Source organism: Erithacus rubecula (assembly GCF_903797595.1).
Source record: "Erithacus rubecula genome assembly, chromosome: 4".
In the NCBI taxonomy this organism is placed as follows: domain Eukaryota; kingdom Metazoa; phylum Chordata; class Aves; order Passeriformes; family Muscicapidae; genus Erithacus; species Erithacus rubecula.
In genome coordinates this window covers 62,735,867-62,761,243 of record NC_136686.1, presented here as the reverse complement: position 1 = coordinate 62,761,243, position 25,377 = coordinate 62,735,867, and the positions used below count along the sequence as shown (strand labels likewise).

The window sequence follows — 25,377 nt, the reverse complement described above, 5'->3', positions numbered from 1 at the left end:
GAGGCTGTGATGGTCACCAGCAGTCTCCCGTCCTCCCCACAGCTGTCAGGTACCGTGTGATGTGCTCAGAAACCCGGGACCAGCCCTGTCCTGCTCTTCCAGCAATGGCACTGCTGATCTCCAGCCACCCTTTGTTGTTAAATAAAATAACACAAAACTGCACTGTAATCAATGACGTTATTTGTCTGCCCGAGATTCTCTCTCCTTTGGGGATAAGGAGCAGCATCTCACTGACATTATGGACAGTGAAATGCAGGGAAATGACCATGTCCCCAGGCTCTGGCCCCACTGGATTTTCAAGAGGATGGCAGCTCAGCTCATACCATCATGGCAAACTGTGGATGGACCAACTCTTAATGCAAGGGTACTTCAAATTTCAGTCTCAGTCTGGTGAGACTTATGATTTCAACATCAAGTTCAACAGTGTGGAAAAATGTTATTTCCCAGTCTACACAGCTGCACAGCCAAGCTGCTGTATAGCAATTGTCAGGCTTTTAAGGCAGGGTGGCTGCACTTCAAGAATAAGTAAACTAACACTTAACTAGCATGTAAATATGTCTGCAATCCTTCTGTGAGTCCAAGATATTATGGCTAATACCTCTGACAACTCAACAGATGTGACTTTACAAATTACTGTGTTTGTCCCTACCAATAACGTTGTTGAGAGATAGAAAATACTCCCAGAAATATCAGGGATGAGCACAAGCCCCTATCTGGCATAAGAAGTGTAACTTGTGGGCTTTATTAGCTTAGTTGCTCCCATGGACCTTGAGGTTTTATGAATATGAAATTGAGGGGAAAATTGTAAGATTCTCATTCATTTGTTTTTTAACACAGACCATTGAAAAACTTTAGATAGCAGAGTCCTGTGTGCAATTACCCAGCTGTACATGGCAAGTCAGGATTATTGAAAAGTGCTTCTATGCCATAAATAAACAAAAACACATATGGGAGACTGATAAAAATTTTAATGCATTTTACCTGTTTGTAGTAGAGAAATGTCCGGCTTCTCATCACAGTCAGTTGCCTCTGCTGATTACAAATATAAACAAGAAATCTCATTACTTTTACTGAATACAGGAATGCGATTAAAAAGCCACAGACTGTAAAGTGATTTTGCATTTTCTATCTACTTTCCTCAGCTGCAATTTGCAAGTGCTCAGTTAAAAACTCACTGCTTGGAGGAAAAGGTCATATAATAAAAATGCAAACTCAGAAGAGGGAGTTGGGTATTAAGAAGCAATTGTGTCAGCAATGGGATGGAGTAACACTTGCTCTTTTTAAGTTTTGGGATATCTGTATCATAAAAGGAGTTGTGATCATTTGATAAAAGTCATGAGAAAAGTCCCCAGCAGTCCTTAGAGGAAGAGCCTTGCAGGCTGGAGCTCCACCCTCTGACAATCATCTGATGCCTGCAGGGAAAGGAACGCTCCCATTTCTGCACCCAAACTTCCCATGACCACAGGCAAGCTCATTTTGCAGGGGACAGATTTACTCGGCCAAAGTGTCTTCAAAGATGCAGGTGGGTGCCCAGTGTAATTAAAAAAGCATGTGACCACACTGGCAATTAATGTGTATATATACACGTGCTTTCAACCCACAGCTTATGCAAGAGCATTTGACTTAATTTGGCTCACAGTGAAGGGAGGCTAAAAGCCTAATTTGTTCATTTTGTGTTTGCCAGAGGCCAAGGGAATGCACAGACATAGCTCATCTCACTCAGCAGATGTGCAGGGACTTGTTAGGCTTTAGTACCCAGGACGTGCATGTGAACCCTGAGTAAGTCAATAGTGTGTAACAGGAAATCCGTGCCTAACCTACACAAGCCCTACTCAAAATCCTATTACCTTTGTCTTTTGGCACTGCAGCATGATATTTAAGGCCTTTGAAGCACAATGAGATCTTTGAGGGCACTTCAGCACATGAGGTGTGGTCATATAGGACAAACCCATTATCTCTGAATCACAGAATAGTTTAGCTTGGAAGGGACCTTAAAGGTCACCCAGTCCAATCCACCTGAAATCAGCAGGGAGAGAGCTTCAACCAGATCAGGTTGCTCAGAGCCCTGACCTTGAATAATTCCAGGGATGAGGCATCCAGCATCTCTCTGAGCAGCCTGTGCCAGTATTTCAGCACCCTCACTGTAAAAAATTCTTCCTTATATCTAACCTAAATCAACTGCATTGTAGTTTAAAACTATCAACCCTTTCATACAAACTACATTGTACAAGGTCAGTATGGTGGGTATATATCTGCTCACATCCATTCACTGCACAATATCCACAGGGATCAAAACATCAAAACCAAGGCTGCAGATGCACTAAGAAACTCAGTTCACCTCCCACGTGAGACTAAGCTAACTGTCCTGATCATCTTTATCATGGCTCTGTACACAAGGATGTTGAGTTGTTGCCTTCATCATGATAATGTCTAATCCACTCCTAATCTACATTAATTTTCTAATCTAATCAACCAACCCTTGTCTCTCCAACCCTGGACCAAGAGATTGCTGTCTCTCCCACATACATGCCAGGATGTCAAGTTAGTTTTTAGCTATATGCTCTCAGTTCTGCAAAATTAATTGAACCAAAGAAAACACAAACAAACTAAAGCCCTAGTATCAGGTAGCTTTCCTCCCACAAAAGGTTTAAATGCAGAGCCCTGAATAAGTTCATGGCACAGACTTGCAAGTGACTCAGTGCCTGATACTTTTTTCAGCTTTCTGTGAGAAGAAACAAATTTTCCCCAGCAGAAACCAACACAGTGCCTGGTACAGGTCACTGTGAAAACCTTGAATTTTGGAAGGGACAGGTGGCTCACTAAGTGGGAAGGGATCACCTAGGCTGGCTGGATTCTGGACCAGACTCTCAGTGATGGAAGGACTGGATGTGCAAGGGAGGAGACTGGTAAACTGAGACTCAGCCAATGGGATACACATGGATTAAAAAACTGTGCAAGTCTGAGGCAAACTTCAAGCAATGCAGTGAAGAACTACCTGCACCAGGTGATTCTGTGGCACAGCAACTCAGCATACAAGGGACAAGGCTACATTTACCCCTAGGTAGAAGGGGCCCAAGCTATGAAAATGGGGGAAGCTGGATCTGAGTGCTGGCAATGGACTGGAGAGCCTTCCCTCTATGAATATCAGGGCTGCCCACTGTAGTGACAGCTCTTCTAGAAATCTCTGCAGCAATTCCTGAAGTAGCTCAGAGATGGTGGTCACCTTTCTGCCTAACTGCTGTTGTTACACCAGAGGAAGGCACTAATACAGAAAGAAACAAATGGAAATAAAGAACTTTCAGAAGGAAAGGACTTGAGTCTCCAGCTCTGCAGAACCAGAAGTTACCTGGCCATTTTAATCTGGCAGAAGACTGATAGATGAGGTTCAGCTCTCCACCAATAGTTCCATCCTCATTCCTCATGCCAGCACAAATGTTTATACAGTTACCAAGATCAGATCCAGTTAAAAACTGAGAACATGGCCACAGGAATGCCTGTGCCAGCACCAGAAAGGGAGTGGGAGCTCAGCAGATGCCCAGAAAGCTACTCATTCTTCTCAGCAGCTGCCAGGATTTGTTTTATGAAACTGGATGTGCAACTGCAGCTCCAGGTGAAGTACAACACAGGGGAATGGCAACACCTCGACCTCCTAACATGGATATAAACCACCAGTCTCTTACATGTCATTCCAAGAAGGAAGGAAGGTTTGCCTTTGACAACCACACCCACAGACTGCCAGCCAAACCTCACTGTCTTGAGCCAGTTTGCAAGACAAGGCAAGCAGGAAGAGAAACTACTGTGGGAACTCAGAGCCTCTTCTCTGTCCTTTGCTTAGGTAGAGTGCAGCAGCTCTTACAAAATAATGCTGGTTGTCATTTCCTTAGATTGCCCCTAAACTGTGTTTCTTCTGAGGTATAAATATGTCTGTTAAGTGTACACTTGCTGCTTTCCTCCTTGGACATGCTCAGGGCTGGGAAGTTGATTAAAGCAGTTACTAATTTAATATTGCTGTTTTTTATCTAAAATACTGGCCACAAACAGACTGTACCACACACTGGACTGCATCCTTCCTGGCCCTGTGTGTATTGCTAAGCAAAAATCAACTCAATCTCTTGCAGCATGTAGATACTGTGTGAAAAGCACTAACTAGGGAATCAGAAGGCTGAATGAAAACAGAAAGGAGAAAAAAAGGTCATGCAAAACAATGTAAGCAGCAGTTTGAACAACGACATTGGAGTAAAAGCATATTTCCAGGAAAAAAAACCTCAGTTTTTTCCTTCTTCCCCACTATTTCACACTGCAACAAAGTAATGTTAATTTTAAACAATTCAAGGATGAAGCATCATGCCATGCAATTTATTTAAATGAATCTTGCCTGAACATTTTCAGCATGTTTTCCAAAACTGCTGTATTCTCCTTTAAGGAGTCAGGCAATGCCAAGGTTCCAGGTTATGCACAAAGTAATCACTTGGCACAAACAGCTTCTAACCCATGTACTGTGGCAGTGTTAGAGCAGAATCATAGGATATCCTGAGTTGGAAGGGACCCACAAGGATCATCCAGCTCCTGGCCCTGCACAGGACAGCCCCAGGAATCCCACCATGTGGTAATTTACATATTACTGTTATTACATATTACCCCCACAGCATCAGCTTTCCCATGGACAGCTGCTATGGAGTAACGGCTCACGGACTCTTCAAAACATAAAAAGGGAGGAAGAACTTACTGTGGGAGATGGGTGAACCCTGACCTGCTGCTTATTAATGGATGGAGAGTTTAGTAATCAAAAGGGTCGAATGTGGTGCCTGCACAGAGGAACAGCCAGTCAGCTCCCCCTGGTTTTACCATTTGAAGATCTCTGTGATAATGGCTGCCTGTCTCCCTCTGTGCTGCCACTGCCGAGGCCACCTGCTCCTCTTCTCTTCTGCAGGGTGAAGAGACCACGCTGGGGCAAGCCCAGCACCGTAAATTACAAGGCAATTTGCATTGTAATTCACACTGCTTTAAGAGAGGAGACCTATGCACATGCATTTCCTTTGACTTCTTTCCTTCCAGGGCAACTTTGCATCCCATCCCATCTACCAAAAACGGTTCAGCTTCTCTTCTGGGAGAAGACAGACATCGTGAAGCTGTGCTCCACTATGCTCTGCTGTTGGCATGGCTTGGCACCAGTAGTCAAGGCTGAAGAATATTATCATACTCTTTAATTTTAATTATAACATCTGTTTGTAACATTAACCTCACAGTCTCTTCTTCCCTTTGTGACAGCTAACTTCTGAAATTTTGAAAAGACTGAACAAGGCCAATAAAAATTTAATGGCAGCGGCAGCTTTATTCTCAGATCTAACAAATAAAAAAACCCTACCAAAGTCTCAGATCTCAGGCAATAATCTAAAAGAACTAAGAAAAAGCTGAAGCAAAAGAAATAAATTAAAAAATAGAATATTCCCAGCTATGAAAAATATTGTCATTGATTCAGAACGTAAATGAATTTTTATTTGGCTTAGGATAACAACCTTTCAAACTCCACACAGGGGAACTATTTTCTAGAAAGCAGAATTTTTAAGTGGTTTTTCTGATTAGCTTTTGAAATAAGGAGGTTTTTCAGTCCCTAATTCTAGGAGATGAGCCAAACATGGTAAATAAGGTTGAAGCTGGGCAGCATCTATGATCTAGTGATCATAATTTCATTTAATTTAGAAACACTCATGGGAGTACACTCTATAGAAGGGGCTACAAAAAGCAGATCCACCCCAGTTATTTGACAGAATTCTCTGAAATTATTACTGTAATTGAAAGATAGAGCAGGATTTATGTTTTCAGACTGAAATAATGTTTCACAGGATAAAGTGGAGAGGGCTGCTCATGAATGCAGTGTCTTAGTGTCTGGTTTGAAATGAAAAACTCAGCAGAGGATGTACTGCATGGCTCGGGGGAAGGCAAGCAGGATGAAAAGCCTGTCCCTCCTCTCTTAAATACTTCTGCTGTTAAAATTTAGCCCAACACTGTGCTGACTAAAAAGTTGTCTTATGACCTCTGAAATAAATGGATCACCTTAAGCTTTCTCCATATAAAGCCTGTGCATTATGATAAACCAGGAACTGATACAGATAAATATTGTGATCTAGCACCAGGGAGACACAGAACCTCCTGGGTGAAATTAGATTAATGCTGGCTCAGATTTGTTCTTTGGGCACCTTAGCCTACCCCCACAAGATCAGCTGGCATGTTCCAGAGAGCAAGTGGAGACAAAACTCAAAGAGAATGACCTGGGAGTATGGACATAGGACACTTGCTCAGCTTCTGCTCCACTGGCCACAGGCAGACTGGAAGAGCCCAAGAGCTCAGCCTGAAGAGTGATGAATCCCACATCTCAGTGGCTGCAAATCCCATAGTTTTAAAATACTTAAAAGCCAAGGTTTACAACATGAAGTCTTGGAAGAGTTTCTCCCTTCATGTTTGCCCTCCCCTCCTGTTTTGGTCTCTGTAAATGACACACAATTTTGGTATGGTTTCATAATAAACAGAGAAACTGTGCACAATTCCAACATCACCAGTTCTGTATCAGTTTAAAGCTGCTGAGGGTGAGAGACAATCCTACCAAACACCACGACATCCTTCCCTTGGTCCTACAGAGCTCCCCAGACATCTGCTAACAACCAAAGCTGGACACAAAATGCTGGGGTATCTGTTGTCTGGTCAGCTCTATATTCCTCATATCAGAAGCTCACAGTTGCAGCATAAAAATACAACAAATCTTATTTGAACAACGTGAGGATGTTACTGCAACCAGCTGTCTGCTCCTGCCTCTGTTCCCATCTACTGTTCAGCTGTCACAAAGCCTGGGACACTTTGCTTCAGTGCAAGGCTGAGTTAGCCACAGCCAGCAGAGGAGATGGCAGTGGCTGGGAAGGTGCAAGTGGCCACAGTGGTGTGTTCAGTCACTCCTGACACATTGAAAACAGCATGTCTGCCTGTGGCCACGTTAGAAACTGGGGCACTTCAGGGATTGGCCAATAAACAGCACAAAAAGAGAGCTTTGCTACCAGTCTAGGTATTGTGCAGTTTGTTTTTTATTTTTATTTTTCAACAAATAAACATGAGGGGCTGCTAGGTACACTGCTGCTCACTATGCACCTGTATAGATGTGAACAGCTACCTTCCCTCTGCAGCACAGACAGAGAAGCCTATCTGATTCTGGCACACTACTCAGCTTCACTTATTTTCTTCATAGTTTTGCTAGCTTATATACAATATCCTCTGCTTAGATTCTCCCATCCTGAGCAAGGACTGGAGAGAGAGGTGGCCCCATTTGAAAAGCAAAAGCTGAATGTCATTGTCATTTTAATTAATATCCTGCAGAGGCAAGAAGAAAAGCAAATAAAAAAGGATGAAAGAAAATAAAAATCAAAACAAAATTAGGTCAATCCTCTTTCCTGAGGGATCTTCTGCAGACAACCCAAGGACCCTCTGCTCCCCACATCCTGCACTGCACCCTTTACCTGACTGTAGCCTGACATCCCACTTCCACCCTCCTGTCCAGGGGAGGCCGAAAGGCAGCCTTGGAAGGGGCAGAAAGCAATCCTGTTGTACAACACCAGTAATCTGACACTGCCTTTAATAAGATTATCTTGTATCCCTCTGTCCTCCCTCCCCCAACACACAAGAAACCCTTTTTAAGGCCAGTGCTGGTTTGTTTCTTTACCCTGGGAAGCTTATGCTACCCAATAATCTGCACTTTTGTCCTCCCCCTGCGTTATTTCTGTCGCTGGGTGTTCTCTCATTTCCCTCTGTCTTATGCTTTTCCCTCCTGGCATTACTAACGCTGTGGAGAATGATTTCAGATGCCAACCTAAGTGTGTGTTCCAGAGATGCAGCTTTGGACATAAAAGGTTGGCTCTGTGAGGCAGGAGATGGAGAGGACATTTCCTGCGGTCTCACTCACCAGCAGGGACCACGGGGCGAGCATCCCCTGTGGAGCCATCAGGTTTCCCATCCCAGGGATGCTAACAGGCACTTAATTGTGGTGATGGGCAGAAGGGAAGAGGGGGAAAGGCAGGCAGCTAAATACAGTAACAGCAAAGGACTGTGTTTAAGGAGGTGGCACAAGTGCAGTGCCCCAGACAACAGTGTCAGATATACCCAGAGAGAGACAGGCAAGAAATACAAACCCGAGAGAGCCTTAAGAAAACTGCAGGATGAGAAAGAGGAAGTGAAGCCTTGTATGGAGAAAGCCCCTTGCAGGACAGGAGGGATGAAGATGGGAAGGAGACTAGTTATGGTTTATAAAGTAATTACATGTCTCTTAATCAGTAACATTGCCTTCCCAAGAATCCTACTGGGGATTTCCAGGCTGCACGTTCATGGCTGGAGCTGAGGGCTCACGAGCCGTGTGCTGTCGGTGCAAGCTCAGCATGAGCTCGCTGCAGGCTGGTCCCAAGCATCCAGGTTATCCCAGCTCAAGCTGAGCAGCTTTGCTGCAAAACCCTGCCTAGATTACCTGTCACTGCCAGCAAACTGCCTCCCACGTATTGCAGAGCATTGCTGGCACAACCAGGGTGGGTGGCTGGGTTTTCTTTTGGTTTGTTTTGGGCTTTTTTTTTAATTTGCTGATTCTTTCACAAGGAATGTGAGATGATTCATCTATTCTTCTACTGACACATACAGTTTAGAGGGAAAGGTCAGTTGGGCTATGTCTTAACAGTACAGCAAGTGGCTTGTCAAAATAAATAACACAGAATTAAATAGACTTCTATCTACAACCCTGGATGGATCAGGTAATTTCTGAGAAGAGTTTGGATGCTAAAGGAAAAGAGACAACATTTGGGAAAGATAAACTTAACTTGTGTGCAGAGACAGCTCCTAAACCTGTTACCATTCCAAACTCACAGAAACCTGCTGCAGTGTTAGAGTTCTAATTTTCATAGAATGAACAAGTACAACTCTACAGTCAACAGGAAAAATACTTTTGTGGCTACAAAGGCTCTAAGCTTTTAATCTTACACTCACATGTTGTTCCTCATATTTTTATACATACCTGAGCCTCTTTTTAATCGTCTTCTTGCAAGTTTAATTTGATCCTGAAGAATCTGGACCCAGTCCCTAGGACCAGGAAGTTTATCCACATGGTTAGCAGTGCAGTATCTTTCTGTGAAGACTGAAATAAAAAGATACCATATTTTTTAAAACGTGCCACCAAAAATGGAAAAAAGGAGATGGGAGAGAATTTTAATCAAAATATATGGAATTATTCAATTGTCAGAAATAATTTTAATGGCCAAATGTAGGATTTTGAGAATAAAGCCTAACTCAGTGTTTCCTGAGTTCATCAGAAGTGACTTGGCTGTGTAATTATCACAGGAATGGCATCATTACTACATATAAAAGCCTGTCCCAGAGAAATGTTCTACACCTGATGTCTTCATGAATTTCACACAAAATGATGACAGAAAAGTAACAGTGTACTCAGAACTGAGTCTCAGATGTGGCAGACACTTGTAAATGCTGCCTTCCATATGGTACAGGTAGAGAGCTGAAGATCTTGTCATTTGGTGGCCTTGCTCAGGTTCCTAAGGCTGCAGGCAAAGTGATGAAGGAGTAAAGACCTACCACTGTGGAAATCTTCACAGTTTTTATACTGACAAATCAGATGGAATAGAATTTTTATAAAGTTATTAAAAAAAAAAAAAACAACAACAAAACCCAGCAAAAACAAACAAAAAACCAACAACCAACAACAACAACAAAAAAACCCATCAAAAAATCCAAAAACCCCAAAACAAAACCAACAAGCAAAAATACCAAACAAAAAAACCAAAACCCTACCATTACTGAGAAAAAAGAAATACCCTACAGGTCCAATTTTGTGTTTTGTTTTGTAAAAAAAGGTACAGAAAGGGTCAACATTATCTTTCAATCCATATTTGCAGCAAACCTAACAGTGTTATACCAAAAATACAGAGTTATAAATGGAGTGAAACTGATGCAATTGATTTTCATCATGCAACTGAGTGGTATGCAAAAAATAGGCAAGTGCAAAAATAGAAAAAATATTCTTTCTTTTAGTATTGCTACTGTAAACTTGGTCAGAGGTCTCAGAATCCAGTGTCCAATTATGACTGGCAAACAAAGAGAGAAAAACTGGTCCCAGCTCAAGGGATTTGTAATCCTTAATAATAAATATCACACAAATGGGATTGGGAAACATGCAACAAAAAAATTACAATATCAGTATTTTTATACACTTTTGAAGCAGCACTACCTGCTAAGTATAAGGGAACCAAAAGGAATCCCCCCTCCAAACTCCTCCCATGCTAACAGCTTCACAAAACCAGGTCAAGGCAGGCATCAGCACCACTCTCCTGTGCAATCTGATCTACAGGGACATCAGACCAGCTCTGAGGGCTGCCCACAGAAGTCAATACATCCCCACACATTCACAGTGTTTGATTTGCAGCAAACATCTTTGTGAAGGTAGAAGCAATCTTTCCCTTCTGAATCCATATGGTACCTGACACAACAGGAACCTGATCAATGGCTTGCAACTCCTGCTTACTTAAACCAGACAACTGCTCAATGTGTGGCTAGAGAAATAACAACGTGGACAAAAAGGAATGGGAATGCAACAGGAGGCAGGAGAATTGGGACCTGCCCTTTCTAGTCCACCCAAGCTGTATGGTAATAACAAATCCTCTGTCATAGAAATATAGACTGGTTTGAATTTAAAGGAGACTTGAAAGATCATCTAGTCCAACCCCACTGCTATGAACAGGGACATGTTGCACTTCATCAGACTGCTCAATGTCCTGTCCAGGCTGATCTTAAACACTTCCAGGGATGCAGCACCCACAGCTTCTCTGGGCAAACTGTTCCAATGTCTCATCACCATCATCATCAAAAAAAATAAATCTTCCTAATGTCCAACTAAATGTTCCCTCTTTCAGTTTAAAGCTACTGCTCTTGTCCTGTCACTATAGGCTTTGGTAAAATATCCATCCTCATCTTTCTTACAAGCCCCCTTTATATATTAAAAGGCTACAATAAGGTCTCCTTAGAGCTTTCTCTTCTTGAGGCTGAATCTCTTCAAATCTCTCAGCCTTCCTTAACAGCAGAGGTGCTCCAGCCCTCTGGCCATTCTGGTGGCCTCCTCTGGAATTGCTCCAATGTCCTTCCTGTGCTGGGGTCCCCAGAGCTGGATGCAGCACTGCAGGTGGGGTCTCACCACAGTGAAGCAAAGGCACAGAATCATGCCCGCAGTTCTTGTGATGCCACCTGGAACACAGCTGACTTTCTGAGCTGTGACACTGATGGCTCATATCTAATTTTTTGTCTATCAGTACCCCAAGTCCTTCAATGCAGGGTTGCTCAATCCTTTTAACCACCAGTCTATACTGATACTGGGGATTGCCCTGACCCAGGTGCAGGACCTTGTACTTGATCTTGTTAAACATCAGGAGGTTCACATGGACTCACTCCTTCAGCCTGCCAAGGTCCTGGATGGCATCTCTTTCCTTCTGTCAACCAACCACACCACTCAGCCTGGTGTCATCTGCAACTTGCTGAGGCTGCCCTAGAAACCAGTGGCTGTGTCATTGATGAAAATATTAAATTGCACTGGTCCCACTACGGATCCCTGAGGGACACATCACACTTAAATCTGAACACAGCTCATTGATTTCTGCAGGAAAGGATTTCACTGGCTGAATTTCTAGTCAACAACACAAAGGGAAAATAAATGCTTCTGACTAGTTTTCTTCTTTATTTTTTTTTTCCTAGTTCTGAGTGAAAGACTCACAAGAGAAGCTGATTGCCCAGGAGAAACACTGCAACTGATACAACAAGTGCCACTGAATACCCAAAGTTAAAAGAGAATTGCTCCCTGGCTAATCATTCTGTTGCAGAAGCATTAAATTACTTGTAAGGACAGCAGTGAAAATGTTTTCAGACAGGAAGAGTGATTTTCAAGCAAACAGTCCCTCCTTTAAATTCTCTGCCCATTTTTGTCATGAATGTAGCCTTTTGTATCTCTGTCATGGAAAAGGACTAAAAGTGCCACTAAAGGAGATCTGGGCACGTGGTAGAGGAATGTCCTAATGATAATAATGCAAACAACATGATGTTGTTTCTGCAGAGATTTCATACTGGCTCAGTTATTCCTCGGAATAAATGAAACACAGTGTCTGATAGCCCAGCTCCTTGGAGGGAAGAAGGGTGCCATTGGGGCCAGACTGATGAAGATCCACAGGATGTCAGACATTGGCATTTTATTCCATCACAGCTTTTAGGGACAGGCTTCCCTATCAGGGATCAGGCACTAGTGTCTGGGCAATACTGTAAATGCCAATAAAGATCACTGTTATGGCAGTGGTTCCTAGTAGTACCATCACAGATGAAATTTTTCTATTGAAACTACAAGTCCCTCCTTTCTTCTCTTAAACTCAAGGGAAGAGGTTAAGTTAAGTCTCAGAATTTGCTCCACTAATACAATCTTAGCTACTGAGAAACACTGCTCTCTGCAGTGGGTACCAGCTGCTATTTTGGTAGTGCTGTTGCATTTAGTGTAAAACATTTATTTTATCAAGTACTGTTCAAATTAGAGTGCGTTTTTTTGAAGTCATTTTGAACTCCTCTTTCATTTAACTTATTTATTAAAGCTTTTAAGGAACAAAGAGATAAAGAGAATTCAGACCCAGATTTTTGCAGATTACTGAGCTCAAGAAAAGAAGGTACAAAACAGTGTTTGTGATTTAAACCTAAATACAAGTGTAACTGTAAGAAAGCGTGTCAGCTGCTCTGTAAGATATATTAGGACTATGACACAGGCACAAAAAAAAGCATGGCCAACTAGATCATAATGCCCTGGCTGTGACCAGTCACATTGTGGATGCTTCCAGGAATGGAGATCCTGCAGCCCCTCTGAGCTCCTACTGCACTGCTCAACCACTTTTATGCTGAAAATGCTTCTCCTTATCAAATTGCCATTTTCCACGTGCTCAGTGCCTCTTGTGCCTCTGGCTGCACTTCTCCACATTAGCCCATTAAGTAGTTGTGAATAGGAGTAAGGTTTATCCTGAATCATCTTTTCTCCAGTTCTCTCAGCCTTCCCTCATTTGGTACTGAAGCAGGGAAGTGGTGAAGTCATAAGTCTTGGTGGTCCCCCCACTGGACTCAAGACAGTTTGTCAATGCTTTCCCTTCATGGGAAGAGGGGTCCAAAAGTTGGCACAGAGGTGGTTTCAGAAGATTCTCCTTGCTGCCAATGGACTCACAGAAGCTCTTCAGTTGTCCTGTGTCTCCTAAGTTAGTAATTTGTACCTGAGAACAAGTCACAGCCTCTAAAATAAGCTCTACTCTTTGCACTTATTTCTGGCCTGTCTTTAGGTAATGTGGGTATTGTCCCTACAATATCAGATATCAAAATAGAATCCAGTTCAGAATCTCTGGCCTAGTACCAGCTCTTTATACTGTCATGACAGAGTTTGAAGGTATGTGTTCTTCTGGAAGCTAGATAGCAGTGATGGCTAGGAAAAATCACCCAGCAAAAGGTGCTCACACCAAGAAATTTGCTCTCCCAAGAGAAGGGGGAGCTTATGAGCATCAAACTCATCTCATGCCAGAATTATCTTCCATCTCTCCTCAATCCAGCCACCAATTACTGAAAAATTTATAGAGCAGACAATATCAAATACAGAGCAAGACTCAGAACTTTGATTGAAGGGTATCAGTTACACTGTCATTATGTTTTCAAGATTTCTTTGGATTTCTCATATCTGGGGGGAAAAAAATAATTATCTTACATGAACATTGAGTTTCTAACCTTAGAGTCTGACTTCAGAAACCAGGATCACTGGCTTAAAATTAACACAAGCTGTCCCCGTAGAAGCTATTTTTAACAAGTGAATGAAAGGGAATAAAAATAAGACTGCATATTTTAATAGACCTAACACACGTCAGAAATTCTAATCCCCTTACACTCTCCTTAGCTGAGAATATGTTCTAATTACACATAGGAAAGAAAGCAGAAAACATACCTTTTATTGCACCCACAATATTTTGGTCTAGTCCTTTCCGGTTGTCATTGAGCCCTCTTTTCCTTTTGCCATTTGGTAAAGAGTTAGCCAAAGTCTTGTCATCAAAAAATGCACAGACCAGCTTCCTAAAGAGCAGACTTCCTGAGCGAGTGTAGTTTGATAATATAGAGTCCAGCTGTGATTTGGGCATAAAGACGTCAAAGCCTTCTGCAAGTTGCACTTCTGGCTACCAAAAGAATAGAAATGTTTTAATTAAACGAGCATTCAAAGACATTATTTTACTTCAGTCATGCATCTGGTGAGACTTTACAATCACTTCATCAAGCCATGAATGTCTACCCAGCTATTGAGAACCACAGCAGCCTAATTCACTGAAATCAAACCCCATCAGTGAATAAGCACCTTAAAAGGCAAATCAAACAATTACACTCCTTGTCTAGTGTCTGTGAAAGTTAACAATTACTGACATCATTTCTAGGCATAGAGCTAACAAAAAGACAGGAGATACCTTTTAATGTTGGGTAATAACAACAAAGCAGAGGATCATCCCAGAGCAGTGCTCCACAGTGATGCTTTTTGGACATTTATCTAACCATTTAATGGACTTGTTTTGCTGCCAAATGCTGTGAACAAGTGTGCTGTGGGGCAGCCAGGCACTTCCAAGAAGCACAAATGCAGGGACACTGGCCCAATCCACATGGCTTCCCAAGAGGGCTGCCAGCAAAGATATGGCCCAGATGAGTATAAGCAGAAGATGAGTTTGAGGTTGCCCCTGGAGCCAGCACTTGCTGAGCATCCATTTGTCCCCAGTTTTCACAGTCCCAAAATGCATGTTTAGGAAAGGATGATGTTAGACAGAAATTTATTTCAGTACAAAAATCCTCAGCAGTGAATCACAGGGATTTAAGTGACTGGCAGAAGGTAAAATGGAGGGGAAGAAGAGAAAAGAAAATCATGCTGTATTTCACAAGAGTTTTCTCTCAAGTACACCGAGGGCCAAAGCAGACAAAGGCCTTTGAGGAAGTCCCCTTACCAAGAGTCTTTTTGCTGCCCCTGTCTGTACATATCAGAAATTACAGAATTTTCTTCTGTGAGTACCATACAATGTTTATGGTAAGATTTCTTCATTGAATAATTATATATCTAGAACAAAGGCACGCTGTGAAGAAACTAAAATTTTGAAAATATTGTTTAGAAGTTGGCAAGGAAGTAAAAGAATCAGTGACCATGATGTGAGGAAATAAGCCAACATTATAGCCTTGCTTCTAAGAACTTGCCCTTTTTTCCCCTACATGAAATATATCCACAAATGATGATGCATTTTCAAAGATGTTTACAGAACAAGAGCAAATGCCATCTCCTGTCATATCACCTGTGAACATCTTGAGTCTAGACAGAAGAAAGGGCTGCCAGTCTCAGAACAATTTGGCTGTGTAACTCTTTTCCCATGGATTTTTAAAAATCAGTATGGAGAGTGTTGCAACAAGTAGAATATTTCCAAAGCATGTACTGTGTGATGATGTGTACTGTGTGATAAAACTGAAGATTACAATGCTTTGGGAAGCCAGGATGAAGAATCTTTAAAATATGCAGATTGCAACAACAACAACAACAAAAATTCTAAGAAGCATGTAGTTCCTCAGCTTGTTCTGGATGAAAATTTGTTTTCTTACCTCAAGAACTTTTAAAATGCTGGATCCAGCAAAACAATCAGTAACTGACATTTGACAATATTCAAATGTAGGTGGGTTTTTAATACGCTACTTCTAAACTTCTGGTGACAGAAAAGATTTTCAAGAGTAAATAAATGCGAGCCAAGTTCACAACTTGGGAAAAATTCTACTTCATGTAAATCAAAAACCAGAATGCAGCTGACATGGTGATGAAGGATACCTGCACTATTCTGTTTCTTTGGTCTTGTGATAGCCATCTAAGATGACCTCAATGACACAGACATCCAGGCCACAGAAATTATAGGACCACAGAAAAGTTTAGCCCACAGAAAAGCCCTAAAGATAATTGAGTCCAGTCATTAGCCCATCACTGATGTCCCCAAGTGCCACATTTACATATCTTTAAATACCAGGGATGGTGACTGCCACCACTTCTCTGGCCAGCCTGTTCCAGTGCTTGACAACCATTATGGGGGAAGAAATTTCTCCTAATATCCAAAATTAAACTTCCCTAGTGCAACTTGAGGCCATTTCCTCTTGTTACATCACTTGTTAGTTGGGAGAAGAGACTGACACCCACCTGGCTGCCCCCTCCTGTCAGGGAGTTACAGAGAGTGATAAGGTCCCCCCTGAGCATCCCTTTCTCCATGACAAACACCCCAGCTCCACTGCCCTTCTCTGGACATGCTCCAGACCCTCAGTGTCTCTGTTGAGAGGAGCCCAAAACTGACACCAGGATTTGAGGTGAGGCCTCAGCTGGGTGCTGAGCACAGAGGGACAGTCACTGCCTTGGTCCTGCTGGCCACACTATTTCTGGTACCCTCATCAAAAGCCAGTTGTTCCTGTGGTACCTTCTCTGACACCTCCTATTTAAAACCCCAAAAGCCAGAAGGATCATGGGGCCCTGATATTGTCTTCTGTATTTGTACTGAAAAATCAAGTCAGCTTTTTCTCTTCTCTTCTGTGGGTTGTTTCCCTCTTCCTTGGTCTTACCTTAGGACACCTGCATTATGCTTTGGCAGGTGCACCAACCCTACAATACAGCTACAATACACCCTACAGTACAGCTGTAAAATAAATTTCAAACCTTACTATTGTACCACTGTGGAGGAGTTAGTATTATTTTAGTTTTATTTTATATTATATTAGTTTTAACTGTTCTGTTCTTAATATAGGGATCAATTTGTTTATCAGTGAAACAGCTGAAAGCAAAACTATGATTTATTCTTGCTTTCCTTCAGTAGTTAGCCATTCTTCAATCAAAGATAATCAGTAACCATTTGAACTTCATGACCACTTTGAATGTGATTTCTCAAAGAAAAGTCACTTATTAATTGATAATGATCATGGCAAAAGAACTGGAGGGTAAATTATTTGTGAACAACAAAATAAAGAAGAGTAACAAAATAAAGATGACCTAAATGCTGAGGGTTTTTGCTGTGCTAAAATTAACAGACAGTGAATTAGATTTAATCCTAGATATTTTAGTAGGTTGTAATATGTAGATGAACAATTATTAGGTTACAAATGAAATACTACAACTGTAAAACAAACACAAGTTCAACTAAGAGTTGTAATCAGATCATTACATTTAAAAAGCAGATTCTCTGATCCACGGGCCAGATTAAGGGTTTGTCTCACAAAGACATTTTCCACCTAAGTAGAAGTATTTCATCTCAGCAGGTCTGAACTAATTGCACTGGTTTTGGCAGCCCTAATTTTATACCCATTAAACTTGGATTCTTCGTAAAGTTCAATAAATGTTGGCAAAATATCAGTGGCAGCAGTGGTGACAGATGACACAGCACACACTACAGACAACCTGTGGAATATTCTCAAGGGAACATTCATTTATGGTGCTTTGTAAAACACCTTTCAGGTTTTTTTCAGGCACACAAACATGCTGGTTGTGACCACACAAGAGATGCTTACAAAAAAATAGAAAAAGATAATGCTGCCATTTGTTCTCAAAGAAGTGACTTTCTTAAGCCTTCTCAAAATACTTAAGGTCACATTTTATTTTTGCATTAAACACACTTGTTTTCAGAACTCAAATGCCTTCTTTCCAAAGAGAAAACAAAATCAATTTGTTTGTCTTGGGGTTCTGACTCTGTAAATTTAGTCAAACAACTGTTGTGGCAAGCAGGGGCTCAAGCATGGAAGGACAAATGAAGACCTGATTTATGAGCCACATGTTTTCTCTTCTTTTTTTTCCCTTAGGTCAAACTGGCAACTACAAAGAATCGTGTCCAGCAATGGAACACATTCATAAAACCAAATTAAATTCCATTGCAAGCACAGAACTGTTTTCAAAACCGTGTTTCAAGCTGACAAGAGTGCCACAAGCAAAGAAAAATTATAAGCACAAATTGCATACTGAAGATAAATTACCAGTCCTCCCCAAACCTTTACCTCAAACATTATTAAGCTCAGTACTACAAAAGGAAACCCTCAGAAAAAAGCATCAAACTAGTTCCTCTGTACCACTACACTGACTCTGTGGCATGAGACTGCAACCTAATTAGTGGTGTGGCTTGCATTGCTGTAACTGAATTATCCTGACTGCTCTTTTTTATTATTAGTTCCCTCTTCCAGAAGGATAGAATATTATCTGCTGCATTGTTTTCATTTACGCTTATTGATACTGAATTTAATTATGTTTTTCTAGCTCATAGTACTTGGGAAATTGGAAAGAGCCTGCTCAAAATTAAAAATATATTAGAGGAATTAATGAACAGTTTACTCGTCGGTGAACCGGTTAGGGTGACATCAATTTGGTCATTAAACAAAGCCAATCATCCACCACATACATGGAATTTCTATCAGTGTGCACATGAATCAAGAAAACATGCCTACTTCAGTTTTCTATGGGAAAAGTACACATTCTTAGAGTGGGCAAATTTTGGTCTTTTTAATCATACTGCCATCATCAACAGTGTTGAGGCCTTAGTCCAGCACACACAGCAATCAAGACCAAATTATCCAATTCAGCAAAGACTAAAAATATGAATTCTCTAGAGATGAGGAGTCCCCCAAAGTCAGTGGGACCAGAAAAGCAGGAAAGCACACAAACATTCTGTGGCAGGATAAAGACACGTGTGGTCTACATGGGCTCATCAGCAACGATGGGGCTGTGAATGCTTTACACACTTGGCACTTTTCATGGCTCCTCATCTCAACCTTCAATCTCAATCTCATCTCTTGGCACGGGGAGAGATGAAGAACAAGTTTCCACTGAAAGTTCAAACAACAGGAGCCTTGAAATCAAGGGAAAACTTCATGCTTGTGAAAGTGGGAAAAAAACTTCCAAACCTCCATTATGAGCAATCCAGACATCTAACCCATTTCCCATCTCCACTCACTCCTACCCAAGATTTGCTAGTTTATTCTAACAAAAAGTGGGAAGATGCATCCATGTGGCTTGAGTACTGATTCTTCTGAATGAGTCAGTATTTCAAAATCCTGCAATCCTGCATATTAAAATTTTAACTTACATCTGATGAAGTTGATTCAAGGATAATTCCAAACCCTGAAACTGGGGTCTCAGGCTTCAGGGGGGGTTCAATTGCTGGCAGACTCGATTGTTCGGAGTTCGCTGTCAGCCTCTTCTCGTTCTCTGGAGAGCTGGGTTTCTTATTTATGGTAACTGTTTCAACAGCTTTGAGGGGCAGTTTTCTCTTTTTATTTCTCTTTCTTGATATTGATGACTTCTGTGCACAAATCAGAGGAACAGGAGGCTGCTGTCTGTTTTGAGTCCCAACTGAATGAAAGAAATTAATGCATTAATTTTAGAGACAAAAGCCCGTGAATAACCACACAGATGCACCATTAAACTACTGACTCACTGAACTTATTTTCTAGATAAGTGATGTGATTTTCAGGGCTGCTGGTGCATGAGAAACAAATAAGTTTTATCACCTTTGCATAATTTTCCAATCTGTACAATGGGGATAATGACAGTGAGCTCTGCTGCGAGGCTTTTCAAGCCATACTGATGAACAGTATTTTAAGAAAATTAGGAACACACAGTTCTTTTTCCTAGTGACCACTGGATGGTTGGTGACATGAAGCACTTAAGTGATTATTAATTTGTGTGTCCTCTGAATGGCTGAGAATCTCACTGTCTTTGAGAATCTCTTCCTGATAAAGTAAGATAATACAAGTGCTAATGCAATTACAGTTATTTTTATGACTGTGGTCTCCAAGTTAATTAGCTCAGCAAGAACATTTCAAGTACCATTATGTCAAGAATGAGTGAAAACACCATTCAATAGTTTAATTTCTAGGGGAAAAAAAAAGTAACTCAAAGTTGCATTGGTTTGTTTTGCTCATACACAAAAACTGACATGTATTACATCTGAAATACAAGAAATCATATTTTACATTCATCAGTATTTTGCATTTTCCAGTATCCACAATCATTTCTACAAATTAAGGCACGAATCTTGAACCTGCTCCATTATGTACAACCCCTTCAGATGCATGCTATCAAGATACAATTATATTTGTGGATAAATCACTAAGATCAAGGTCAAAACAAATGAAAACAAAGCCAAAAGATGCATCATGTATCATGTAGATCAAACTCATTCAAGATATGAGCGAGCTACAAAAAGTCCTCATCTACAAAGCTTCAGGAAAAAAAATAGACCTCAGACTATTGTTTATGAAAATATTTCTGGAATATTTAATTTCTGGCAAGGATTTACAAGACCATGATATACAGTTTATAATTAAGACAGTACGGTGTTTGAATACTATAGCAAGTTATTACACATTCACTTATAATTTGAATTTTTGTTTTTTTTTTCTTTCAGCAACAAAAATGCCAAATGATTTTTTTCTCTGCAAAACCATAATTTCAGAAAACATGAAGTATTTCAAGTGAATCAAAAGATCCACAAATTAACAAAGGTACTTACTCTGCAGATAGATAATATATAAGAAATGTTCTGCTACTGAGGAGTCAGCTCTTTTGGCATAGACCCCAAGTTTTCTAACTCTCACTCACAAGCCATTTTTCAATAACCCATGTGATTTCAATGAGATTGGTGTGACTGCATGAAGAATCCCATGTACCAGCAAAAATTGTAAAACTGGGCTTTTGTGTTCTTCTTTGTAAATTGATGACTTCTAGAAAAGCATTTTTATGTGTGTCAACTGATATTACAAAACCTGTCTGATTGTTCCCATCACTCACTCAAACATTATACACCGTGGAGACAACGAGTTTAGTCAGCCCTTCACTCCACCCATATTTCAGTTAATTACTCAACACTCCCTTTTCTTACAGAGGTCTTATTCAGCCTCTCTACAAGAGAAGTCTCCATGGCTCCAGTCCTCATCACTCATGTTGGATGGGCCAGACAACTGACAAAACTCTCCAACATCTCTATTTCCTCATTAGTATTAACATTAATTTTTAGGTAGCACAGAGCCTGCAGCTTAACAATGGCCTATGACCACCTAACTCTACCTACCACATTCTCATTATCTTGCTGGCTCAACCACTCCTCTGGCTCTGCACTGCTCTGTTTCAGCTCCCAACCTAGGAGAAAATTAAACTCTTTCCCCAGTGAACAGATTATTGCTGGTATACACACAGAAAGCTGGTACTTCACAGCCAGAGGACGGGTGGAGGCCACGACATGCAGTGGCTAGCTCAGCTGAGACTACCACAGAGCTAAAAGAGGTTTGAATGAAGAGCTATTTGGTAACTTTCAGCTACCTTCAAATTTTATTTTTCTTACCCCTAAGATTAGTGAACTGGTAAGCAGAACACAGGTGAAGTAGCATTTGACACCCCTGAATCAATGTACCATGAAAACAAACTGCATGGATTATGGATATTGACCTGCCCACTCAGCTCTTATTATGTATATGATCACATTAATATTCTTTTCAATTTAGCCTTAAAAGGCTACAAGATAAAATTCCATGTTACAGGAAAGGATCTGAAAAGTAGAAGTTGCATTACCAAGAAACCTGTGAAAATCTGACTTTGACCAATGTGTCAAGAGAGCAGGAAACAATCCAGTTTTGCCTGAGTACCCCCACACAGACTTTTAATTTTCTAGACCTCTCCTGAACAGGAAGACCATAGAATCATAGAACAGTTTGTGTTTGGAAGAGACCTCCAAAGACCATCTTGTCCAACACCCCTGCAACAAGCTGGGCCATCCTCAACTCAATGCTTATCACATGTCTGCACATTTGGGACTGGTCACTGTACCTGTCTGAAGCTGCATCAATTTTCTCATGTTCTTGAGCTCTTGAAGAATTGCCTGCAGGGTTGACTGGCAATTACATGTACAGCAGTTTGGTCCAACTGATGAATTCACCATGGGGATTTCTCCTGAAAGAGAGCAGAATGGAATGGGCGAGATGCAACCCACACAAAATCACCCAGACAACAATTAGCAGGTGTTTGAAACTATGATCAATACATCAGTTTGCAAAATGAGATCAAAAGCATGAAAGGGAATAATTTTCAATGTGATGCTTTTAAGAGGAAGGGACCACTAGTTTTTATTCAATTACTAATATGTGCAATTATATTGAGTTGGGATGCAACGTTACATGGGCTGGAGAAGACTGCTCAGAGTGTGAATACAATGCACTCCTCACAGCAGGCTCTCTATTTTCAGGCTGGTTCATCTTGAATAACAAAAGCACCAAGCCTCATTACAAACATACTCATTTTATCACACACACAAAAAAACCCCATCTCCCAGAACAGTCTTACAAAGAATGAAGACAGTCTGTGCAATAAAGGTTTGTACTGTACATAAAATGAGGGTCTAGGAATTTTTAAACTGCTTGAATGTTACAGGTGATTTTTTACCATGTGAAGAAGAGAGAGTGAAAATAAAATACCCTAGAGAGAGAGAAAAAACAACAAAACAAAACAAAAAACAACAAAACAAAACAAACAAAAAACAAACAAAACCAAACAAACAAAAAAAAAAAAACAGGACAGGAAAGAACAACCATCAATGAAAGCTTTCAAATCTGCTCTTCTGTTTGCTAGAGTGGGATTGTTTTCTATGATGTTTTCCATCACTGTGACCTAAAAGATGGACTTTCCATAGTTTTCCTTTGAAAATTAATATAGTAGTTCAAGGGATTCCTTTTCTCTAGTAATTCTTATTAGTGTTTAATGGAACTTACATAGCTCTAGTTCTAGCCCTCAGCAGTGCTTCTATTACTTCTTTACTTTCCAGAAGTTTTGCATTTTCTGTTCTGAATTAAAACAGGCTGCAACAGCAGAGGGATTTCAAACTTTGCAGAATAGTTGTATCCTACACTTTAGCTAAGACAGCTGTATCCCTAGTTCTAATGCTCAAATAAAAATTTCAAAATTCAACAGAACACCTAACAGTATCTGGTTGAAACTGAGGCAAGATGGGATGCACCTCCCATCCTTTCCAAATGTCCTTACAATCATTTTATTGCTTGAGACTGAATGAGGAGTGATGACCACTTTATGAAGATAGGTACAAATGCACCTAACAAAATAACCTCTCTTGGTGTCACATGTGGACTTCAGCCAGTGTATTTCTCTTTTACTTCTGTAGCCTGACACTTACCAGGTGCCCTTTCATCATCACCTAGCTAAAGTGAACATAAGCAGTTTATTTAGTCTCCACTTATAGATCTTTACATCTTTCATTATTACTTCTGCTTTCCTCTGAAGCCAAACCAAGTTATTAATACTTTTTTAGGTTTGGGTTGTATTCTTCCATCAGAGATCACTGATGGTCAGACCCACACAGATTCCCTGACTTTAATCCTCATTTGAAATAACTGAAAATCTGGCCACCACCAGGCACTTGTTCTCTATATCCTTCCATACAGTCCTTCAGACCTGAAGCAACATCTATCAGACTTGAGCAAACTCATGGCCACACTCCAAAGGTGAGCTACCTGTAAAGATAAACTAATGCATCACTTAAAGATAGCTGACAACTTCTGGGTATCACACTCCTCTTTTCCTCAGATATTTATTCTCCACACTACTGCAATTACAAATTTTGGTGTTTTAAAATATCATACATGCATATAATCTGTTAAAACTGTATTAAGATAAATGGAGTAGTTAAAAAATTTCCTGCAAATCTAGCAAATGCAAAAGCATCACTTGCTTCATCTCTCCAAGGTTTCAGCTGAAAATAGAAAGATTCTTAAGAACTAAAAGGTAATTTAGAAAACAGGCTGAGAATCTCAAAACGAAACAAAAAGGTTTCTGACTCAGCAGGACTCTGCCTAGTTTGATCTCACCTTTCCCTTGTACACAGTCTATTCATTGGAATTTCCTTGGGGCATGGATGAGATTTTGCATTTTCAATGGTCCATAAAGTGTTTAGCCCATTGTTACAGGTATAAAGGGGAAAAAAGAATGTTATCTTTAGCTTTGCAGCAGATTAATCACAATTCCTCAACTTGGCTCCACCAATACCCTTCACCTACCTGTTATAAGTGGACTTCTAAGTAGATGAATTTCAAGACTACTTATAATTTAATAGCACCAGCTTAAATCTGTACCTTTCAGTAAGACAAGCAGGTAACCCAGAAATGGGAGACCCAGAAATTAGAAGAGTTTTACTAACAGACAACAAATACAAAGATCATCCTTCCCTCAGTTCTTTCTCAGTCATTTAAGACTAAAAGATGCTCAGGATAAAGCCTGTCCTTTCTCTTGATCAGAATTCAATATTCTAGGGGGCTTCTGGAAATTATATCTGAAAGACTGTGGGGGGAAACAGGGTTAGTGGCTTTTTTTCCCTTCTTAATTAAGGCTTTACATCATGGTGAATTGCATGTGAAAACTTCAACGAATTGTATCAGTAAATACCTGTACATCTTTCCTGTTGCAATATAACATGTTTCTTATGAAAACACACATGCACACAGGCTCCTGATGGAAAACCAAGGGGTCTATTTTCCCATTGAGGCATAGGGGATTTACTTTATAATCCCCATTAGCATTGATAGAAATTACCCATGTAAATCTACCATAGGTACTGGGAATGGGAAAAGAGACCACCAATATTTCAAATCAAAGCAGGGTTCTACTGACTTCCTTACATATTCATGAGGGTTTTTTATTTTCTTCCTATCCTCCCTCCTCTGATCAGTTATTATGTTGTAAGAAATATCTAGTAGAGTGTTCTCAGTCATTGTTCTAAGCACTATCTTTATCATTTTTAGAGGACAAAAGCAACCCTTTTCAACTTGTTATAAATCAATTTTTAATTTTAAAAGGAGATCAGACTTTTTATTTTTATGAAGGAGTCTTTAAAGAGCCATCTCCCTCTTTCTTGGAAGGTAGCCAGCAGGCAAATTTGATACCTGCCTGTGTGACTGAGAGGAGGAGATGACACAAGCATGAGTTGCTTCCACCATACAAGCAGTAAGTAACTGAGGAAGTGTTTTCTTCCAGCTGAATCTTCTGAGAGGGAATTCACTCACTGTAACTAACATTGCTACCAGTTTATACTGGGAAAGCATGAAGGAGCTACCCAATGAAAATGATCCTGATACAACCCAAAAACAATTCAGCTGCTGCATCACTGCTGGATTTGGTACAGAACACATAAAATGAAACTCAAGTGTGAGTTTGTTGTCTAGGACAGCTGTGGTGCTGCTCACTGTTTGTAGTTCCAGCTGGCTTCC

The 25,377-nt window shown here is 40.6% G+C and overlaps 1 protein-coding gene across 5 annotated transcripts in view; it reads right to left on the bottom strand.

Moving 5' to 3' along the window:
- BEND7 (BEN domain containing 7) overlaps positions 1 to 25,377 on the bottom strand; it is a 50,819-nt gene that overhangs the window by 5,656 nt on the left and 19,786 nt on the right. For 3 of the 5 annotated variants that reach the window (XM_079304361.1, XM_079304358.1, XM_079304362.1), the window contains 5 exons: positions 21,935 to 22,057; positions 19,197 to 19,462; positions 14,030 to 14,255; positions 9,038 to 9,157; positions 982 to 1,032 (listed from right to left, as the gene is read on the bottom strand). In XM_079304361.1, coding sequence (XP_079160487.1) covers positions 982 to 1,032; positions 9,038 to 9,157; positions 14,030 to 14,255; positions 19,197 to 19,462; positions 21,935 to 22,057 — 786 coding nt within the window. Of the gene's footprint in view, positions 1 to 981; positions 1,033 to 9,037; positions 9,158 to 14,029; positions 14,256 to 19,196; positions 19,463 to 21,934; positions 22,058 to 25,377 lie in introns of those variants that run through there. The other 2 variants (XM_079304359.1, XM_079304360.1) reach the window with 2 other exon arrangements.